The sequence below is a fragment of the Rattus norvegicus genome, chromosome 6 (assembly GCF_021556685.1).
Source record: "Rattus norvegicus strain SHRSP/BbbUtx chromosome 6, alternate assembly SHRSP_T2T, whole genome shotgun sequence".
Classification (NCBI taxonomy): Eukaryota; Metazoa; Chordata; class Mammalia; order Rodentia; family Muridae; genus Rattus; species Rattus norvegicus.
Genome location: NC_141539.1, coordinates 103,783,714 through 103,807,533, shown reverse-complemented (window position 1 = coordinate 103,807,533; position 23,820 = coordinate 103,783,714). Strand labels below are relative to the sequence as shown.

Sequence of the window (23,820 nt, the reverse complement as noted above, 5' to 3'; positions counted from 1 at the left end):
GGCTATTGGAGGAGAACCTACAACTGTTAATTTACTAAACTATCATAATCCCTAACAATTTATAAATCCTTGTCCTTATACCTACAAACAAATCTAGTCTTCACCTCTTATCAAGGAATCTTCTCTTGGCAACAGATGGAGATCATTACAGAAAACCAAAACCAATCAAAAGGCAGAGTTGTGGAACCCAGTCTCAAAGGATACAACAACACAATACTTGCACACTTAAGGCTCAGGGAACATTGTGGAAGGGGATGGGCAAGACAAGATGGTGACCCAGAACACAAAGGAATTTGCTGTGAGACTGTGTCTTTGAGTAGTCATGCATGCATTAACAGTTAATGAAAAAAGGCCACGAATTTGAAGGAGAACAGAACAGAGATAGATTGGAGGGTTTGGAGGGAAGAAAGGAAGAGAAAAATGTAGTTATAATCTCAGCTTTCCCCCCTCAAACTTCAAAGTGCTCAGAAAGCAAATGAATTTTAATTTTAAAGTACTTAATATAAAAACAGATGGACAACATCTGCTAATTAGGTTTTTGTTTTGTTTTAAGATGAATGAAGATGGCTGATGAAGTCCTAGGTCTTGTGGATTAAAGAATGAATGCAGTTAATAAATACCCAAACAACGAAAGCAGCGTGGGGGCATTTACTAATTCTTCGAAGAGCAAGGATAAGTGCAGGCATTTTCTGGGCATTAGTTCATATGCTGCATAACACATGTGCTATATATACATGGCTGTTATTTCCCTCTACTTCAGCTCCATGAGGTATTTTGGCAGTATACAGTTATAAAGAGGAAAAGAAAACAAGGCCAAGATTTGAAGCCCATAAGCTAGTGCATACAGCATTTAAAAAATTAAGAAAATACTAGGTGTGGACGTGCATTCCTTTAATCTCAGCAGTTTGGAGATAGCTAGGTAGATCACTGTGAGTTTGAGGCTAGCCTAGTCTACACAGGGAGATCTAGCCCAGTCACAGCTACCTAGTAAGACCTTGTCAAAAAAATTAAGAAAAATGAATGAAATAGTGATAATATTATTGACTGAATTAAAATATATTGATTAAAATGAGTATAAATACATATATATGTATATGAAATATATGAGTGAAACATAATAATCGGACCTTGTTGAGGGTCTTTAGGAAAGTTTGTGAGGTTAGTGTAGTGTCAGGTCCAAAAAAACCCAGGACAAATGGCTTCCTGTGGTGCCTGTTAGTACAGCAAAGCTCCTGCTAGCCTCCAGGCTCTCAGTTTCTCAAATACCATGCTGCCTTCCTGGCTCTCCTCACCCTGCCCACTACCCTAAACATCTCCAGCTCATCAGCATCCTTTCCTCCAGCTTCTCATTCCCTTATGACTCTGCCATTCCAGCCATTTGTTCTTTGCTCAGTCAGTCTGTCTTCTTTTGTCCTCCTCTTGCTATCCATCTCCTTCTCTCTTGGCCTGACCTATCTGCTGGCCATGTTTAGTTTGCTACTTTCTCTTCCTCATCTGGACCCTTCCAGATGCTCCTTGGCTGTGCTCACCCTCATATCTACAGTAAAACCCTTCCTAGAGATAACTCCTTGAAGAAACAAAATACTAAGGCTTAAGGATGCAGAACTGTAAGACCCACTAGAGAAGTCTCCATTAAAAATGAGAAGACTATCTTTTAATTAAATGCATGTTTATTAAAGTATGAAGAATTCTTTGTTAATGAGAAAAATGAAGAGTTTTTTAATAAATGATAAAAAAAATCTGGTGACCAAAATTTAATACTATATTTTGAGCAGAAGAGAGTTCACTTCATAAGAAGTAGGCAGTTTATAAATAACCAATTAAACTGAACTCTAAACTCTCCCAGTTGATTAGAAAAGTCCCACTTTAAGAGCACTAGGAAGGGGGTTGGGGATTTAGCTCAGTGGTAGAGTGCTTGCCTAGGAAGCGCAAGGCCCTGGGTTCGGTCCCCAGCTCCGAGAAAAAAAAAAAAAAGAGCACTAGGAAGTTAAGCCTGTTTGGCTCACAGATTGGAAGCTGTAAGGCCCTGGGCTTTGCCCGAGTAATCAATGTACTATTAAGTCTATCTTGATCATTTTTGTGAAATGTGCCAGTTTTATAAGAACCCAATTTGCTATCTCAGTATTTGTTAATCTTCCACTTCGTGCTTTAATGTGAAGAGGCAGCTTTACAATTTGGCAGCTGCAAGGCTGAATCTAAATACAGTCTAAGACAAAGCCAAGTAACTCAGCAGGATTTGAGTGGGGCTGGCTTCTAAGAAGCCTTCTTTTCCAGAAGGGGAAACATTTTACTTAATTACAGGAAGGAATTCAAGTCTTGAAATGTTACAAGGTCCAAGTCAGTGCTTGAGAAGCTATGCTACTGAGTTGTGTCTTAAGCTGAGGTACAAACAGTATAAGAGTTAAAAACAGTTTTTGGAATGAAATGAACCCAATTAATACCGAACTTTATTTTTTAAATTAAAAGTGACTTTATTTCATGTGTGAGTGTTTTGCTTGTGTGTATGTATGTCAGGAGAGAGCTTTGGATCCCCTGGGATTGGAGTTATAGACTGTCCTAAGTCTCCATGTGAGTGCTAGGAACCAAATCTGGGCCCTCAGAATGAGTACTCTTAACAACTGAGCCAATTCTGCAGCTTTGAATGTAATTTAATTTAATTAAGGTTGCATGGAAAATGAAGACAGTCTAGGAAAAGATGGCTGGATTGTCTGGTCTAAGAGATGTGCCCTCACCAATTGCTATGGACATAGTGACTATCAACACATACTTTGTCCGATTAATCAAGAAGATTACTATTTTTGTTGTGAATATACATACACTGACTCAATATAACAAATTCTTTACCTACTATGTTTAGGTTATACATGATAGTAATTTTATGAGGAAACAATAAAGAAAACATAAAAGTTATTTTAACTAAGTGTTGGCCACAACTCTGTATTTTCTGGCATGGATGGCACTCGTAACTCATGCTGTCTAGTAGGACACACAGGCTGATTGGTTAGTGAACCAGATGGTTCTCATCTGTTTATTTTTAAGCGTGACTACTTTCATATTCAAGGAAGGGAAGACAGGATTTTGGAGCCAATGATGTTACTGAATGAGGACAAAAGCTGTAGGAAGGGAAAGCCATAGGAAAACTTGCCTTAGGAGAACGGACACAGGAAGAAAGGCTTCAAAAGCCAAGGAAGCATAGATCACAAATGGCAGGACATAAAACTGTGCTAAAGAGGCCTAACAGCTGCTTTATTACTTACTTTTTGGTTTTTTGCAACAAACTTTGTGAAGTCTTTTCTGTGAAGTCCTTGCTGTCCTGGAAACCAGGCTGGCCTCAAACTCTAAGATAAGCCCGCGTCTAGTTCCTAAATTCTGGTATTAAAGATTAAAAGCCATTGCCTGGCTAAACATACTATTTTAATAAAGTATTGTTTAAGTGAAGATGAATCAACACAATAACAGTGGTACATGTGACAGCCTTTACCATTTCTCTTGATTTCTTTTTAATATCTGAAATGTTTGGAAGTTATTTTTATTATTAGGCTGTAACTCCTCAGTGCATTTTAATAACAATTTACTTAAAACTTACAGTTGGATGCACTGAATTTACTACATTGTTGCTACTTTCTGTAACCCAGGGACCAGCAGCTTGGGGTAAACATACAAATTTGTTAGTGTTAGGTCCAAAAGGATCTCTCCTCCCCCAAATTTTGGTGCTCATTCCCCTCTACCGAAGGATCCAGTTCCTCCTCACTGTCAGAAGGGACAAATGGTTAGCAGTGGTGCCTATAAGCATATCAAAGCACATGCCGGCCTCCAAGTATCTAGTTCTTCTCACCTCCTCCCTTACCCTAAACTTCTCCAGGCCCACTGCCAGCTTCTCATTCTTTTTTTTTTAATTTATTTAATACTTAATAATAATTCTTGGTGTCTGGGCAAACATCACCCTCCCCCCTCCCCTTCCTCATGGGTGTTCCCCTTCCAACCCTCCCCCCATTGCCGCCCTCCCCCCAACAGACTAGTTCACTGGGGGTTCAGTCTTAGCAGGACCCAGGGCTTCCCCTTCCACTGGTGATCTTACTAGGATATTCAATGCTACCTTGAGGTCAGAGTCCAGGGTCAGTCCATGAATAGTCTTTAGGTAGTGGCTTAGTCCCTTGAAGCTCTGGTTGCTTGGCATTCTTCTACATATGGGGTCTCGAGCCCCTTCAGCTCTTCCAGTTCTTTCTCTGATTCCTTCAACGGGGGTCCTATTCTCAGTTCTGTGGTTTGCTGCTGGCATTCGCCTCTGTATTTGCTGTATTCTGGCTGTGTCTCTCAGGAGCGATCTACATCCGGCTCCTGTTGGTCTGCACTTCTTTGCTTCATCCATCTTGTCTAATTGGGTGGCTGTATATGTATGGGCCACATGTGGGGCAGGCTCTGAATGGGTGTTCCTTCAGTCTCTGTTTTAATCTTTGCGTCTCTCTTCCCTGCCAAGGGTATTTTTGTTCCCCTTTTAGAGAAGGAGTGAAGCATTCACATTTTGATCATCCGTCTTGAGTTTCATTTGTTCTAGGCATCTAGGGTAATTCAAGCATTTGGGCTAATAGCCACTTATCAGTGAGTGCATACCATGTATGTCTTTCTGTGTTTGGGTTAGCTCACTCAGGATGATATTTTCCAGTTCCAACCATTTGCCTACGAATTTCATAAAGTCATTGTTTTTGATAGCTGAGTAATATTCCATTGTGTAGATGTACCACATTTTCTGTATCCATTCCTCTGTTGAAGGGCATCTGGGTTCTTTCCAGCTTCTGGCTATTATAAATAAGGCTGCGATGAACATAGTGGAGCACGTGTCTCTTTTGTATGTTGAGGCATCTTTTGGGTATATGCCCAAGAGAGGTATAGCTGGATCCTCAGGCAGTTCAATATCCAATTTTCTGAGGAACCTCCAGACTGATTTCCAGAATGGTTGTACCAGTCTGCAATCCCACCAACAATGGAGGAGTGTTCCTCTTTCTCTGCATCCTCGCCAGCATCTGCTGTCACCTGAGCTTTTGATCTTAGCCATTCTCACTGGTGTGAGGTGAAATCTCAGGGTTGTTTTGATTTGCATTTCCCTTATGACTAAAGATGCTGAACATTTCTTTAGGTGTTTCTCAGCCATTCAGCATTCCTCAGCTGTGAATTCTTTGTTTAGCTCTGAACCCCATTTTTTAATAGGGTTATTTGTCTCCCTGCCGTCTAACTTCTTGAGTTCTTTGTATATTTTGGATATAAGGCCTCTATCTGTTGTAGGATTGGTAAATCTGTTGGTTGCCGATTTGTCCTAACCACAGTGTCCTTTGCCTTACAGAAGCTTTGCAGTTTTATGAGATCCCATTTGTCGATTCTTGATCTTAGAGCAAAAGCCATTGGTGTTTTGTTCAGGAAATTTTTTCCAGTGCCCATGTGTTCCAGATGCTTCCCTAGCTTTTCTTCTATTAGTTTGGAGGTCCTTGATCCACTTGGACTTAAGCTTTGTACAGGGTGATAAGCATGGATCAATCTGCATTCTTCTACATGTTGACCTCCAGTTGAACCAGCACCATTTGCTGAAAATGCTATCTTTTTTCCATTGGATGGTTTTGGCTCCTTTGTCAAAAATCAAGTGCCCATAGGTGTGTGGGTTCATTTCTGGGTCTTCAATTCTATTCCATTGGTCTATCTGTCTGTCTCTGTACCAATACCATGCAGTTTTTATCACTATTGCTCTGTAATACTGCCTGAGTTCAGGGGTAGTGATTCCCCCTGAAGTCCTTTTATTGTTGAGGATAGTTTTAGCTATCCTGGGTTTTTTGTTATTCCACATGAATTTGCAAATTGTTCTGTCTAACTCTTTGAAGAATTGGATTGGTATTTTGATGGGGATTGCATTGAATCTGTAGATCGCTTTTGGTAAAATGGCCATTTTTACTATATTAATCCTGCCAATCCATGAGCATGGGAGATCTTTCCATCTTCTGAGGTCTTCTTCAATTTCTTTCTTCAGTGTCTTGAAGTTCTTATTGTACAGATCTTTTACTTGCTTGGTTAAAGTCACACCGAGGTACTTTATATTATTTGGGTCTATTATGAAGGGTGTCGTTTCCCTAATTTCTTTCTCGGCTTTTTTCTCTTTTGTGTAGAGGAAGGCTACTGATTTATTTGAGTTAATTTTATACCCAGCCACTTTGCTGAAGTTGTTTATCAGCTTTAGTAGTTCTCTGGTGGAACTTTTGGGATCACTTAAATAAACTATCATATCATCTGCAAATAGTGATATTTTGACTTCTTCTTTTCCGATCTGTATCCCCTTGACCTCCTTTTGTTGTCTGATTACTCTGGCTAGAACTTCAAGAACTATACTGAATAAGTAGGGAGAGAGTGGGCAGCCTTGTCTAGTCCCTGATTTTAGTGGGATTGCTTCAAGTTTCTCTCCATTTAGTTTAATGTTAGCAACTGGTTTGCTGTATATGGCTTTTACTATGTTTAGGTATGGGCCTTGAATTCCTATTCTTTCCAGGACTTTTATCATGAAGGGGTGTTGATTTTTGTCAAATGCTTTCTCAGCATCTAATGAAATGATCATGTGGTTTTGTTCTTTCAGTTTGTTTATATAATGGATCACGTTGATGGTTTTCCGTATATTAAACCATCCCTGCATGCCTGGGATGAAGCCTACTTGATCATGGTGGATGATTGTTTTGATGTGCTCTTGGATCCGGTTTGCCAGAATTTTATTGAGTATTTTTGCGTCGATATTCATAAGGGAAATTGGTCTGAAGTTCTCTTTCTTTGTTGTGTCTTTGTGTGGTTTAGGTATAAGAGTAATTGTGGATTCATAGAAGGAATTCGGGAGTGATCCATCTGTTTCTATTTTGTGGAATAGTTTGGATAATATTAATACGAGGTCTTCTATGAAGGTCTGACAGAATTCTGCACTAAACCCGTCTGGACCTGGGCTCTTTTTGGTTGGGAGACCTTTAATGACTGCTTCTATTTCCTTAGGAGTTATGGGGTTGTTTAACTGGTTTATCTTCCTGATTTAACTTGGGTACCTGGTATTTGTCCAGGAAATTGTCCATTTCCTGTAGATTTTCAAGTTTTGTTGAATATAGGCTTTTATACTAAGATCTGATGATTTCTTGAATTTCCTCTGAATTTGTAGTTATGTCTCCCTTTTCATTTCTGATTTTGTTAATTTGGACACACTCTCTGTGTCCTCTCGTTAGTCTGGCTAAGGGTTTATCTATCTTGTTGATTTTCTCAAAGAACCAACTTTTGGTTCTGTTGATTCTTTCTATGGTCCTTTTTGTTTCTACTTGGTTGATTTCAGCTCTGAGTTTGATTATTTCCTGCCTTCTACTCCTCCTGGGTGTATTTGCTTCTTTTTGTTCTAGAGCTTTTAGGTGTGCTGTCAAGCTGCTGACATATGCTCTTTCCTGTTTCTTTCTGCAGGCACACAGCACTATGAGTTTTCCTCCTAGCACAGCTTTCATTGTGTCCCATAAGTTTGGGTATGTTGTACCTTCATTTTCATTAAATTCTAAAAAGTTTTTAATTTCTTTCTCTATTTCTTCCTTGACTAGGTTATCATTGAGTAGAGCATTGTTCAATTTCCACGTATATGTGGGCATTCTTCCCTTATTGTTATTGAAGACCAGTTTTAGGCCGTGGTGGTCTGATAGCACGCATGGGATTATTTCTATCTTTCTGTACCTGTGGAGGCCCGTTTTTTGACCAACTATATGGTCAGTTTTGGAGAAAGTACCATGAGGAGCTGAGAAGAAGGTATATCCTTTTGCTTTGGGATAGAATGTTCTATAAATATCCGTTAAGTCCATTTGGCTCATGACTTCTCTTAGTCTGTCTACATCTCTGTTTAATTTCTGTTTCCATGATCTGTCCATTGATGAGAGTGGGGTGTTGAAATCTCCCACTATTATTGTGTGAGGTGCAATGTGTGTTTTGAGCTTTAGTAAGGTTTCTTTTACGTATGTAGGTACCCTTGTATTTGGGGCATAGATATTTAGGATTGAGAGTTCATCTTGGTGGATTTTTCCTTTGATGAATATGAAGTGTCCTTCCTTATCTTTTTTGATGACCTTTAATTGAAAATTGATTTTATTTGATATTAGAATGGCTACTGCAGCTTGCTTCTTCTGACCATTTGCTTGGAAAGTTGTTTTCCAGCCTTTCACTCTGAGGTAGTGTCTGTCTTTGTCTCTGAGGTGTGTTTCCTGTAGGCAGCAGAATGCAGGGTCCTCGTTGCGTATCCAGTTTGTTAATCTATGTCTTTTTATTGGGGAGTTGAGGCCATTGATGTTGAGAGATATTAAGTAATAGTGATTATTGCTTCCTGTTATATTCATATTTGGATGTGAGGTTATGTTTGTGTGCTTTTCTTCTCTTTGTTTTGTTGCCAAGACAATTAGTTTCTTACTTCTTCTAGGGTATAGCTTGCCTCCTTATGTTGGGCTTTACCCTTTATTATCCTTTGTAGAACTGGATTTGTGGAAAGATATTGTGTAAATTTGGTTTTGTCATGGAATATCTTGGTTTCTCCATGTATGTTAATTGAGAGTTTTGCAGGATACAGTAACCTGGCCTGGCATTTGTGTTCTCTTAGGGTATGTATGACATCTGTCTAGGATCTTCTGGCCTTCATAGTTTCTGGCGAAAAGTCTGGTGTGATTCTGATAGGTCTGCCTTTATATGTTACTTGACCTTTTTCCCTTACTGCTTTTAATACTTTCTTTATTTTGTGCGTTTGGTGTTTTGACAATTATGTGACAGGAGGTGTTTCTTTTCTGGTCCAATCTATTTGGAGTTCTGTAGGCTTCTTGTATGCCTATGGGTATCTCTTTTTTTAGGTTAGGGAAGTTTTCTTCTATGATTTTGTTGAAGATATTTACTGGTCCTTTGAGTTGGGAGTCTTCACTCTCTTCTATACCTATTATCCTTAGGTTTGATCTTCTCATTGAGTCCTGGATTTCCTGTATGTTTTGGACCAGTAGCTTTTTCTGCTTTACATTATCTTTGACAGTTGAGTCAATGATTTCTATGGAATCTTCTGCTCCCGAGATTCTCTCTTCCATCTCTTTTATTCTGGTGGTGAAGCTTGTATCTACAGCTCCTTGCCTCTTCTTTTGATTTTCTATATCCAGGGTTGTTTCCATGTGTTCTTTCTTGATTACTTCTATTTCCATTTTTAATTCCTTCAACTGTTTGATTGTGTTTTCCTGGAATTCTTTCAGGGATTTTTGTGTCTCCTCTCTATGGGTTTCTACTTGTTTATTTATGTTTTCCTGGAATTCTTTCAGGCATTTTTGCGATTCCTCTCTGTAGGCTTCTACTTGTTCTCTAAGGGAGTTCTTCACGTCTTTCTTGAAGTCCTCCAGCATCATGATCAAATATGATTTTGAAACTAGATCTTGCTTTTCTGGTGTGTTTGGATATTCCATGTTTATTTTGGTGGGAGAATTGGGCTCCGATGTTGCCATGTAGTCTTGGTTTCTGTTGCTTGGGTTCCTGCGCTTGCCTCTCGCCATCAGATTATCTCTAGTGTTACTTTGTTCTGCTATTTCTGACCGTGGCTAGACTGTCCTATAAGCCTGTGTGTCAGGAGTGCTGTAGACCTGTTTTCCTGTTTTCTTTCAGCCAGTTATGGGGACAGAGTGTTCTGCTTTCGGGCGTGTAGTTTTTCCTCTCTACAGGTCTTCAGCTGTTCCTGTGGGCCTGTGTCTTGAGTTCACCAGGCAGGTCACTTGCAGAAGAAATGTTGGTCTTACCTGTGGTTCCGAGGCTCAAGTTTGCTCGCGGGGTGCTGCCCACGAGCTCTCTGAGGCGGCAGCAACCAGGAAGATATGCGCTTCCCTTTCCGGGAGCTTTCGTGCACTAGGGTTCCAGATGGCGTTTGGTGTTTTCCTCTGGCGTCCGAGATGTGTGTGCAGAGTACAGTCTCTTCTGGTTTCCCAGGCGTGTCTGCCTCTCTGAAGGTTTAGCTCTCCTTCCCACGGGATTTGGGTGCAGAGAACTGTTTATCCGGTCTGTTTCCTTCAGGTTCCGGCAGTGTCTCAGGCGCAGGGGTCCTGCCGCTCCTGGGCCCTCCCCTACGGGAACCCAGAGGCCTTATACAGTTTCCTCTTGGGCCAGGGATGTGGGCAGGGGTGGGCAGTGTTGGTGGTCTCCTCCGCTCTGCAGCCTCAGGAGTGCCCACCTGACCAGGCGGTGAGGTCTCTCTCCCACGGGGTTTGGGAGCAGAGAGCTGCTGCGGGCCGGGATCCCCCAGCTTCTCATTCTTTTAGCTCTATTATTTCAGCTATGCTCTCTCCTCTCTTTTGTCTTCCTCTCTCAGTCCTTTCTCTTGCCCCCTTCTCTTGGTTCTTTCTTTCTCATCTTCTCTTGCTCACCCCCTCCTACCCCCCATTGGCCAAGATTGGTCTGTTAGTCATGTTCAGTCCACTACTTTCTCTCCCAGCTCTGGGTTCTTCCAGATGAACCTAGCTATATACTCTCCCTCCCTCCCTTTTATCTATAATTAAGACATTCATTCCCCTTAACCATACTTTGGACCATCCTCACTTTATACAGTTAGAAAGGTGAAGTCTTAGCCCACTCCTGCTGATTCATAAGTGTGGTTTTCATTAAGATCAGGTAGCTTATGTCCAGATACAGTGAATGTTTCCTGGTGACTGACTAAACAATGAGTAAGCTGTAGCACTCTTAATTTCAGACTCCCTCAGACGTTAGCTTACCTGATACACTGAAGTCAAATTATTATTCTAAAATAATGACTTATTATAGCATTTCTGTTTTTTTTTAAAGGTTCAAATTCAATTGATTTTGGGCAGTTCTAATCCCAAATATGTGCCAAACATATGTATACTCTTTGTACCCTAACCTTTTGTTCTAATCTATGTTTCCTATTTGGAATAACACATCATTTTTTTCTATCTAGATACTACTAATTCTTCAAATTCTTAGACTTTATAAAATTTGTTCTGATCACCTAAGCTTAGAGTTGCTATATAGTTCTTCTGACATATTTTCATATTTTCAAAATTATAGCAAAAAATTGTTTGTGCATTATTAACCTTAAGAAATTTAGATTTCATTTCTGCCGCTGTACTAACTAGTTTTATAATGTTAGATAAATTCCTTAACATTGCTGGGTTTCAAAATTAGTTTTTTTTTAAGGAAAAAAAGACAAACCAAAACCTTAGAAACTCCAATGTATTATGTTCCTTACAGTTTGAGCAAAATATAGAAAATATATTTAAGGGGTTGGGGATTTAGCTCAGTGGTAGAGTGCTTGCCTAGCAAGCGCAAGGCCCTGGGTTCGGTCCCCAGCTCCGAAAAAAAAAAAAAAAAGAAAAGAAAATATATTTAAATTTAGACTTATTGTTTTTAGAACACTTAAAAATACAGTTAACTTTCAGGTATTTGAAGCCCTCGTCTTATAATTCTCACTGACGTATTAACTCACTTTCTTCTTTTAAACAAAAGGTCTACAAGTCATAGGCAAATGTTACAGGCTACAGAAACGGCCCCACAGTTAGAGGCACTGGCTGCTCTTTCAGATGTGGGCTTGGTTCCTAGCACCCACAAGGCAGCTCCAAACTGCCTATAACTTCAGCCCTAGGGATCCAATGTCCTCTTTGGCCTCTATAGCACTAGGTACACATGCTGTATAGACATACGTGCAGGCAGAATTCCCATACAGACATTAAACAAACAAATAAATGACCAGTGAACTTCAGCTCAAATTGGTTTAAACAGTTATAACACTTACTCTTCTAGTTCATATTGACTGAAAAAAAACACAGTAAATGACAATAACAAGAGCTACAAAGTATAATCATACAGAAACTAAAAGCCACACTCAGGACTTTTCAGATGACAGGAATGCAAGGATTACTTTCTACCCTTATCTGTCAGAGCTTAGCATGGTTCTGTGCTTGAAAACATTCCTGAGCCATTTCTCACCCAGACTCCTCCCATGACTACTTGTTTCCTTGCAGAGTTTCTCACAGAGGCTTCTGTATAACAATATTTGCTCTCATTAGAAAAGGGAATACATAGCAAAAAGAATGAAGAGGCAACCTACACAAATCAACAGCTGTACAGTGATGTACCTTGTTTCCCTTGCTAAATTCCCAGTACAGATTTTCATTAGAAAAGCAGTAAATTCTTTCCTCCCACATTCCACCTCTGAGTTCTAAACCATTCATTTTAAGCTTCTTTAATACAGCACTCTAAGACTGAAAACGTCTTTATTAGCAGAATTCAAACAACAACCCTGGTCTCAGTTTTACATATGGTATTGCTACCAAATAAAAGGCTATACACTAGAAAGTGGTGCATTTTTCTGAATTGCCCAATACACTGGCTTTATAGTTTGTTGTTCATTAAAATTTCAAAGTATGCTTTGAGGTTAAATTTAAAATCAACCTTACAACATCATCAGGAAATGTCTATCACAAATTAATTAAGAACTTTACATCAGTGTTAGATCATAGACTCTCTAGCTGTCTCCCCTCTCCCATCGCAGTCTCCCCTACTCCCTCAGCTCTCTCTGGGGCACAGGGTTGATAAAGCATGCTGTATGTTCTTGCAGTTTCCTTCCCTCTTGCAGCTAGAAACACCCTTGAATGATAACTTTACTTTCAGTGCCTTGTGACTTCTGGCATGCAGGCTAGGTTACCAAGATATGGAATTTACCCTCCCACCCTGAAAATTCCCTTCGCTCCGAATCTGGAAGGAATGAAAGTGTCCCTGGAGGGCCTTGATGTTATCTCCTCTAATTGCTCTCCCACTTCAGGATCTCATCACTTTCGAGTCCAGTCTGTAAGTCTCTTAAAAAAGGACAATTCAGTCCTTTTCCACAAACCTGTTTTTTAAAATGTTATATTTACTAGTACACCAACACCAAGGTGTCTTGTCACTTATAGTAAGATAATGTCAGTAATATTGTCTACCAAGTACCTAAGTACCTTAAAAAGAAAAAAGAAAAAGAAATAAGAAAACAAAGAAAGATTCCCCACAAACCAAACCAAAACCAAAACAGACAAACAAACAAAAAACCAATAAGACAAAAAACCCAAAACCTGGCTGCAGTGGCCAAGACCCTTGGTAATTAGAAGTCTGCCTGTGCTACATAACACGTATGTACACACATGTATGCACATTATATATCCCGTGAAACGTATCAAACAAACCAACACGGAAAGTGTAGGAAGGAAGTGAGAATGCACAGAATTATGGGTTAGAGCAGTGCAGCTTAGGGCGAGGATATATAATAATATAATATAATATAATATAATATAATAATATGACTAGTAACTAAAAAGCTCCCGTACCTCTACATGTCATAAAGAATTCATAATTGCACTTGAAGGCAGGCCCAGCACCATTGTTTGGTGGGAACTAAGACTTTTTCTGCTGGTTTTGTTTCTTGTTTATTTTATCTCTGTGGTTTTAAAACTTTCAAATCCATCCTACCTTTTCTCAGAAGTTTCTGTGTGTGTTCTTTAAAGTTGAGTCTATGTCAATATTGGTTTTAGGTGCTTGACATTTATATTAAAAGATTACTGATTATGTCTAAATTCAAAGACTTGGGTATTTTTTCCACTTTCTTTCTAGGGGTGAGTCTCTGATACTAGGTGACTTACATAGTGGTTATCAGTGATGGGCTTCTTTAATTAGTCAGGTGAACACAAGAGTAAGGATTTTAAAAAGGAATGAAGTTTACAGACATATCAAACAATTTCAGGAAAAAAGAACTTTAAGAAGCTACCCATATGATATTGATGTTCAAGATGTGGATTGTGGCCACTTCCCACGTAGGATGGGTTAATAATGTTACTAGAACATATTTTGTGAACTGAGGGCAGTGCCTCTTCAAAAGCACTCATCTTAAAGGAAGGCTCAATGCATAATGAGCTTTCTGCAGTGGTAAGGCAGTGATAAAGGAGACACAGGAGACAGATACATGGTATCCTCCACTCCAGTGATCTTGTTTTATCTTTACTAGGTTGATGCTTAATTATTACTACAAGCAGTGACACTTCTAGAGAACAGGAATTTGTACCTGATAAAAAGGGCTAAGTAGCAGTGTTGCTTGGCAGTGGGATGCTCAGAAAACAGACTTTTTTTTAAATGATGAGATATACCTTTGGAAACTGAAAGAAACACTTGGCGAGTCTAAAGATCTGAACTGACTTGGTGGGTAGGGGCAATACATTCTTAAACATGAGCAGGTACAGTTAATGCATCTCTTTTGAGTTAAATAGGTGAAGCTGGAAGAAATTTGGGTTATACAAACATTCAAAATTAAAATACAAGCCCATGGAAAACAACTGTGCTTAAATGTCAAAGAATCAGGTAATACTAGTTTTGATAGCTTTTCTTAGGCTTCTTATCTATGTTTCCAATCTCTGTCTTGAAATAAAAGTGTGAGCAGCAATGGCATCATCACCCTATTCACCAGGATAAAGTCAATTGCACTGACGTATAAAAAAAATCTCAATTTAACACACCACAGCAATGTGAAATATTTCTCCTTTTGTAATACCTATTACAAAATATTTACTACTATTTAGTCTCTGCACCTCTAGAATCCTTATGCTTCTGAAGAATGGAACCAATGAATACCATGTTGTTCAATCTGTCTCTTTAGCACCAATTCCACCTACCCCAGTAATCTAAACATTCATATTTCAGAATAACTTACTTGTCTCCTACAATTCCCAAGTTGATTGTTGGGTAACCATGTTCCTGAATTGTTGCTAGAAGTGTTGATCGATTGCTGTCCCGAATCTTTCCTGGTAAGAGGTCATCTTCAGGATTTAGTAGCTACAATGTGAAAAGACAAAACACTAATTATTTACTTAGGTAATGTTGCTATTATATTATAATGGAGGAAATTAGATGTGAATTAGTTTAGAATCTGGTTATCTATGGCAGTATCCAGCATGTAGAATTATGCTCAAAGAATCTTTGAATAAATATTGTAAGTAAAGGAGAATGGTAGCTGAATAGGGGGCCAGATTTCACACTAGTTTTGGCTATAATTTGGCAATAGTGTCAGGAAGAAACTGAGTTTTCCTAGAAACTGATGATTATAAAACTCTTAATTTAGTCTGGACTACTATCTTCCAGTTCATCTTAAAATAATCTTTATGTGTATAGGTATCTTCTCTGCATGAATGTCTGTGCTTGTGTTCCCGGTGCCCACAGAAGCCAGAAGGTAGCCCTGGATTCCCTGAACTGGACTTAGAGCTGTTTGTGAGCTGCTGTGTGGGTTCTGGGAGTCAGATCTTGGTGCACAGAAAGAGCAGCCAGTGCTCATAACTACTGAGCCACTTCTCTAGCTCTCGTCCAATTTATCTGACACTGAGACTATCAAGTTTGAAAAGAAAAACCATTTGCTTTTTTTCTTTCAAGTTTTCTGAAGTGGGGTCAACAGTATTAAAGGAAAACTTCTTTGGAAGAAACCTATTTCGTGTCTGAGACACAAACTTAAACAAGGAAAACAGACATATTCTATTGTCTGTCTGTCTGTCTTCTGTCTGTCTGTCTCCATTCCCATCCCCATCTACGTTCCATTTCTGAGTTAATATCTACCGGTGGTGTCAAGAACAACAACAACAACAACAACAACAACAAGAACAACAAACCAGAAGAAAACTTACTTAAGTTAGGATGTTTTAATAAGAGTGAGCTAAGTCAGTATAGTAGGACAAACTTTGGATTCAGACTAAATACAGATTACCTAAACTCTTGGCTCCAAAGCTTGTTGCTTTCCTATCTACCATTTAAATTCATATCCACCCCACTTTTTTTTGGTATTGTCAATTGTACTAACTTCTTAGCTTTCAATATTCAACTTTTGACATTGATTTTTATCCCTTGTAGTCTGCTCTTTTCCCAAGACCTCAATGATTAACCCCTTCCTCTCTTCCTTCTTTCTTCTTCTTCTTCTTCTTCTTTTTTTTTTTTTTTTTTGAGACAGGATCTCCCTGTACAGCCTAGCTGGGAACTCACTGTATGGATCTGGCTGCTCCCAAATTACGGAGACCCCTCTGCCTCTCAAGTGCTTGGATTAAGAATGTGTGTCACTGTCCCTGGCTCTATTCTATGTTATTTCCACATTTCCTTCTCCTCTGTTACCAATATCTCCACAGCCACAGCCACAGCCACAGCCCACGCCCCCAGCTCTAGGCATCCAGTATATTATATCTGATTGTAAAGTCTTACAAGTTGGTGCCCTGACAAAAACTTCTTTCCTTTTGAGGAGTGAAGTAGAAACATAAACTTGCAATACCAAATATGTGTGTAACTCTATACCAAACTACTATACTAAACTCCGTGTGTAACATGAACCATCAGAAGCAATATTGTTTTTAACTCAAACTTATTTAGATCTCTGCATTTTGACATAGACCATGAACAAATTTATTTAATTGTACCTCTAAGTGGGCTATAAAGGTGTGAAGGATTGTTCCAGAAAGTCACCTGCTCGACAAAGTTTTACCAGTCTCTTCTTGGACTGTCCTCACTAAATCTCCTTGAGAATCACCTAAAAACCAAATCCAGTCCTAAAAATCAGGCATGTACACTGTTATAGCTTGCTCCCTTTAAGATACTACTGAGATTTTGTACTATGGCAGAGAAATATGTGACCTCAAAATATGCCACTTTGGCATAAAGATAATTTTTGATCTGAAGGCAACTGAGAAGCATAAGAGCGTCCCAGCAAAGAGCCTGTGTAAGAGCTCTCTGGGGCAGGTGTAGGTGCACACCTGTATCCCAGTGCTTGGAAGCTGGAGGCAGGACAATTAGGAGCTCAAAGTCAACCTCAGCCACATAGAAGTTAGCTATAGAAGAACTTGTGTCAATGCCCATCTCCCAAACACATACATCAATAAATGCAATAAGTTAAAGGGATTTAGGCAAGAAGTCTTCACTAAGGTTCTCTTTTTGGTTATGCTGCACTTCACTAAATTCCTTTAGCCTCTTTTTCAGTAGGTATAGTGGTTTGAATGCCAAATGTCCCCTCATAGCCTCATATACATGTGGACCACAGTTGGTAGTATTGTTTAGGGAATTATGCAACCTTTTTAGAGGTTTAGCCTTGCTGGAGGAAGTAAAGCATTGGGGGCCAGCTTTGAGGTTTTATAGCCACACTTCACTTTCTATTTTCTTTCTCTGCTTCCTGTGTGTAGATGGTCATGTGACGAAACAGCTTCTTGTTCCTAGGGACTGTTGACAAGCCCTTGTCAGTATAGACTGACTCTAGTCCTCTAGAACTGTATGCTAAGACAAATCCTCAGATTGCGTTTGCTCATGATGCTTTATCACAGCAGTAGAAAAGTAATACATATTTCTCTATGTTAATGAATGCGCTCATTTTGAATTATGATATTTTTGGTTGAACTCTCAAAATTAGTTATTTTTGTCGTAAAACAGGACCTTAGGGTATTTTGTTTATTGGGTTGAATATGTGCTAATTTTTCCCTTGGTGAGGAGCTGCTAGAGCTTCCATTTGATGCTAATAAGCATCTTATCTGCCGGGGATTTAGCTCAGGGGTAGAGCGCTTGCCTAGGAAGCGCAAGGCCCTGGGTTCGGTCCCCAGCTCCGAAAAAAAAGAACCAAAAAAAAAAAAAAGGCATCTTATCTGCCAACTGACTACAGTTAGCCATTTCTAGGATTTTTTTTATTAGTCTATAAACCATTTATTTTGAGAGACTGGACAGATTGTTAAATTTTAGGGTCCAATGTTGAGAGTTCAATTTTTATGTTTAGTTAATTAACTCATGTATTCATTAAATAATGAACTACGTATTAGTGTTAACTCTGGCTTGTTTGGTCATGTATTTATTTCTAAAAAACATCCTTTCATCAAGGACAAGTACAGTACTTGGAGTACTTTTAACATGACTATAATATTCACAAAAATACTTTTAGAACAAAAGAGGAATATAATTTTAGATATTCAATGATTAGCATTTCTATTGTTATGCAAGACTTCAAAAGGAAGTCTGCAAAGAAAGGTAAAAGTTCTTTTGCTAAATCCTTAAGAAGAGAATAGGTCTTAACTTTTCTAAATGGCAAATTTACTTATTTTATCATAAGAGACCTCATACTATTTCTGTTCTTCATTAACACTTAATGAGTTCATCGTACATCTAAGACTGCCTTCTTGGACATTGAAATGGCATTGACTGCATCTAAGACTTCTGTGTAAAGTGATGGCTGTGACTTTTCCTGGTGGGAACTAATTTTATCTCCCATGCAAGCAGCAGCTCTTTCATACACTTTAACTTTTCTCTCTCCATTTTCTAGAAAATTTACTAGTTGCACAAACTTATTTGATGATATGTCTATACCCTAGAATACCCACACCAACTAGATTAACACACACACACACACACACACACACACACACACACACACACACACAAAGAGAGAGGGGCGGGGAGAGAGAGAGTCAGATTATAAACTGAATTTTTTTTCAAATAGCTTTTACTTATTGATCTGAGAAAAATATAGTGTTAGGCTAACACCCTTGCCTACTTGGTTATAAAGTGAGGCAAGACAAGAAAGAGGATTTATTACTTTTAAGCATAATTTAAGGTTTTAAAGCATAAAACATTGGGTTGGGGTCTGGGAGATAGTCAGTTGGTAAAGTGCTGGAGTTTGGATTCCTAGCACCCATGTTAAACAAACAAACAAACAAACAAACAAACAAACAAGACACACACCCTAAACAAGGGCGAGCCAGTAGGTAATAGCACTTGATCCTCTTCCTAAGGACCCAAGTTCAGTTCCTGGCATCCTTACCAGGCATCTCACAACTGTCCATAACTTCAGCTCCATGGGAATCCAACAACCTCTTCTGAGCTCCAAGAGCACCCACAGAAACAGACAGATATAAATCAAAATAAATTCCTATAAGTATGTATGTATGTATGCATGCAAATGTGATTACCCATGGGGATATGTATGATAATGGCCTGAAGTAAAGAAATGTCAACCAATTTGTTGAATGAATGAATTTAAGTACTCAAATTAGGCCATGAAAGACTAAACAATAAACATACCCAGTATTGGTATCAGTATAGAAAAACAACTTTCCAATATTTAAGAGAAGACAAATAATATATTTTTGGAGGCAATTAACACATGATTTAATGTTTTAAAGTAAAGCATTGACCTAGCAATGCTATGAAATGAACAGAATAATGGAACATTAAAATCAATCTGAATGTTCATTATAGCATTATCTATCTGCTAGTACAAATGGGAAACATGAAATGTCTTACAGTAGACAAATGATTAATATAAGGACTGTTATATAGCCATCAAAGATGGACTGCATATATGGAGGAGAATTGTGACTTGCTATTTTGGTGTAAAAATTTATGACATATAATAGCATTTTTAGTGCTGTGAGTTTTACATATAGATATATATTTCCATAGGCCTAGTGTTACACTCACATTTCTGTGGGTAAGAAATCAGACTGAAAGACTACACAGCAAATGCTAGCAGTTGTTTGGGTTGTCTTTTGCTCTGTACTAGAATATACACTTCATAAGGAGAGACTGATGTCTTTTTTGTTTACTATTGCATTCCTACAACTGATGGTATTTGGGATATTACTCAGTATACACTAAATGAATGAACACTAACATATTTATCTAGTTTTTTAAATAAACTTACTATGATTTAATTAAAAAGATCAATATATGCTCAAAAGAATTAAAGCAGGGACTTGAAAAGCTATACTTGCTTCCTAAAACTATCCATATTAGCCAAAATGTATAAGCAACTCACTTCAAATGTCTGACTGTAAAACAGGGGATTTGTACCTGTGCTGCCACATGGGCAAATCTGTAGAGCACTTTGTTAAGTGAGATGGACCAGTACAAAAGAAATACTCTAGGGTCACATTCATGTGATGTGCTTTAGAGGTGGAATGCCTTGCGACAGAAGGTAGAATGGTGGCTCTTAGGGTTTTGAGGGAGAAACAGAGAGCTGTAAAATGGATATAGAGTTTCAGTTATGTAAGAATAAAACATTTTTGAGAGAGAAAAAAAGAAAAAGGAGAAAACAAGGAGTTGGATGGGTAGGAACCCAGGGAGAGATCTGGGAGGAGTTGGGTGAGGGAGAAGATTATGATAAAAATATACTTGAAGGAAAAAAAAAACCCTTCTGGCAATAGGAATGTGAGTAGTCAGGTGTAGTAGTCCACTGTTTCGACCTCAGCACTCAGGAGGCAGGCAGATGTCTGTGAGTTTAAGGCCAGCATGGTCTTCATAGAGTTCCAGGCCACCCAGAGATGGTACCTGGTGAAGTCACTGTGGAAGTCAGTGTGTAGGTTCCTCAAAAAAATTGAAAATAGAATCTTGTGACCCAGCCCTACCACTCTGCTAGAAGGACTAAGTCAGCAAAGCACAGACACACTTGCACAGCCATTTGTCATTGTACTATTCACAACAGCTAAGAAACAGACAGCACACATGTCCACACTGACTGGATAAAGATGTGGCACATACACAAACAGGACCTTTTCAGACATAAATATGTTTCTCTAGGTGGTAGTAAATAAGCGTGAACGCCAGGAAACTGAAGAGGCTCACAGCATGGAAGACGGCTGTAAGAGTAAAGGGTGAGGAACACAAGAGAGCAAACTAGGAGGCAGAATGAAGGGGCGCGTACAGAGGAAAAGAAGAGCCAGCGTGGCTGGCCGGGTGCTGCAGCAAGCGTGCAGTCAGCCACAATGTAAATGAGTGAAAGCAATACGTAAGAAAGCTCCTTTGTAAGCTAGTTTAAAAAATCTTTATGAAAAAAGAAATCCTGATGTTTTCAGGAAAGTGGATGTGACAGAAGATATTATGTTAAACAAAAAGTCAGATCCAGAAAGAAAAATGAATGTTTATCTCATATGTGGAGATTATATGCATGTATATACATCACATGTGTGTGCGCACGCACGCCTGCCTGGGTGCATGTTTGTGTCTGTGTGATTAATGTAGAAAGGGGACCATGAGAGGGGAGGGAAAGATCTTGACTGGGCGGAAGGAAAAGGAGTGCATTTGACAAGAAAGCAGAAGGCAAGATTATTTGGGGATAGAATGAGCAAAAGGGGGACAAACGCACCGGGAAGGACAGTGAAGGACAAAAGAGAATTAAGTACAATGGCATATTATGAAACAGCCATAAGGAAACATATCATATATGCTATCTCAAAGATGTTAACTTAAAAAAAAGAAGCAGGCATCTGTGAGCCATACATCTCAGTGAAAATCAGAACTGTCATTTAAGGGGGACGTGCACTGTGACTGGATAAATGATAGCCCTGTCAGGTAAGGGCAACTTCTTTCCGCCTCCAGGGATAAATCAGCCGAGGTCTTGCGCTCTCTCTCTCTCTCTCTCTCTCTCTCTCTCTCTCTCTCTCTCTCTCTCTCTCTCTCCCTCCCTCCCTCCCTCCCTCCCTTCCTTCCTTCCTTTTTTGGTTTGTTATTGTTTTCTCATACTGGGGGAATCTCAAGCCTTCAGAAGAAAAACTTTATTTTATTTCTTTCCTTTACCACTGATCTCCAACATAGTGCTTGGTACATAGTAACACCTGTTGAACTAAAATACATAATTGTAAAAGTAGTTAATTTTTAATATGGGTAGGGGAACAACATAGCCACATAGAGATTATAAAATTTAGAAGCAAACATAACTCTGCTGCTAAAGATGGTGCCAGTGAGACACGAGGTTATTAAAATCATCACTGTCTTATCAAAATGAAAAGAATGTTTTAGGTCAGTCAATAGTTTTTTAGGGATCCAATTTTGTTCTTTTGCTTTGACTAACAGAAGTATAAAGATCATAGAGAAAACTTTAAACAATTTCATTTTTAAAAAAAGACTTATTTATTTCATGTATGTGAGTACACTGTCAGTGTCTTCAGACACACCAGAAGAGGGCATCAGATCTCATTACAGATGGTTGTGAGCCACCATGTGGTTGCTGGGATTTGAACTCAGGACCTCTGGTGGAGGAGTCAGTGCTTGTAACTGCTGAGCCATCTCTCCAGCCCCCAATAAATTAAAAATAATGCTAATGAAGGGTTACTCATAGAACAAAGTTTTTTTTTTTTTTTTTTAAGTCTGGTTTGTCTTTAAAGAAGTTGCTAAAAATCTTGGTAGGATTTGATTGTGTAATTGAGCTTCTAAAATATTCATCCTTTCACATTCCTGACATGACCATAGAGGTCCATATTTTAACAGCCTAGCAAGAGGACAGTCAGGAAGTTTTTCAAGAGTTCTCAGAAAAAGCCTGATTATAATCTCTTTTCCATCCAGAAGTAACATGACATGTGGATCCATTTTGAATAGCATACCACTAGAGATGCTTCAATTGAGACCCAAACAAACCCTCAAACCAAACTAAATAAAAAAGGAACATCAAACCCCTCCAGTGATTTAAATGCACATAGATTTAAGAAGAAGACAGGCTAGCCATGATACCTATTCCAGTCACTTATTTCCTATGATGGATGGGCCCTTATTTCAGCAGCAATATATCAAATCATGTTTCAATGGACTAGACACTGTGCTTGCACAGTTTGCTCTCTATAGCATATAGCTAACATTCTTTATTCCTATTATGAGTGTAGAACTAATGTAGCTATAATATTTCATTCTACAAATGAAAGGGAATAATTTCTTAACTTGCCGTTTCTAGTTTTACCCCATCTTCTGTACCTGAACTATGCCAAGGCCAAATTTTGTCTTTGTTACAGAAATGTGAACCCATTGTTAAGAACCATAATCTACAATGTTCCATTTATGACAGATAACAACAGATGTCAGGAAGGGTTTTCTTTTATAAGCTCTCTTTATTATATTTGCCTATTTACCTCATTCCCTGTTGACATAACGGCAACCACTGGAAACTTATTAACTTCAACTTCTGTGACACCTACAGTTGCAAGGAGACCAATTTCTGAAGGGCCCATATGGGTTCCTTTTGCCAAAACACACTCCCCTCTTTTAATGTCGTGGCCGATGGGTCTGAAAGTCAAAGCAGAACCATAAGCATTATGGTTAAGATTAACATTTTTCTCTACTCAGAGGGAAACTTTAGAATCAGAGAGAGGAGACAATCAGGGGAAAAAAGGTTCACAAATGAATCAGGAGCCTAATAATAAAGGGATCCTAAAAATTCCAAGCTTTAAAGTTATATCACACTACAGAAGACAAAATAGGAACATCTATGATAGCTAAACAGAAATATTACATTTGAAGTTTCTTTATATTTTTCTTTTTATTTATTTCAGGTAAAAGTACTAATTTTAAACTTTCTCCCATGCAAGGCAAAGATTTGTATGAAAATATCTAGAGGCATTGACCAAAGTCCATAGCTGGTAGCTCTGTGATAAGGAATATGATGTTAACAAGATTAGTTAGAGTTGGTTTCCATGTAGACACCTAAGGTCGATCCAGACCTGAGACTACTTTCTCCTTGGTATATGTACGTTAGCCTGCGGCCATAAAGCTGGGAGAAGCACAGCTTTGTTACAAAGGGAAGTTAGTATTGGGCAAACTAGTATTGGTGGAATTTGCATAAACACTTTGTAGGGCAACAGAAATAATTCAAACTATGCATACTATTTATTGTAAGAGAGAAACAGCATCTTTATGTGTAAGGAACAAAAGATTATTCCATTATTAAGGGTAGCTGAGGAGGGTGTACTGTCAGCTACTAGTATAAATACCTAATCATTTCTATTCCAACTTCTGGATAACTTAGGG

General features: G+C 38.8%; 1 protein-coding gene across 28 annotated transcripts in view; it reads right to left on the bottom strand.

Moving 5' to 3' along the window:
* The window catches only part of Gphn (gephyrin), a 532,330-nt gene that overhangs the window by 42,993 nt on the left and 465,517 nt on the right, over positions 1-23,820 (bottom strand). For all 28 annotated transcript variants that reach the window (XM_087554592.1, XM_087554602.1, XM_087554605.1 and 25 more), the window contains 2 exons: positions 22,926-23,079; positions 14,738-14,859 (listed from right to left, as the gene is read on the bottom strand). In XM_087554592.1, coding sequence (XP_087410718.1) covers positions 14,738-14,859; positions 22,926-23,079 — 276 coding nt within the window. The remainder of the gene's footprint in view (positions 1-14,737; positions 14,860-22,925; positions 23,080-23,820) is intronic.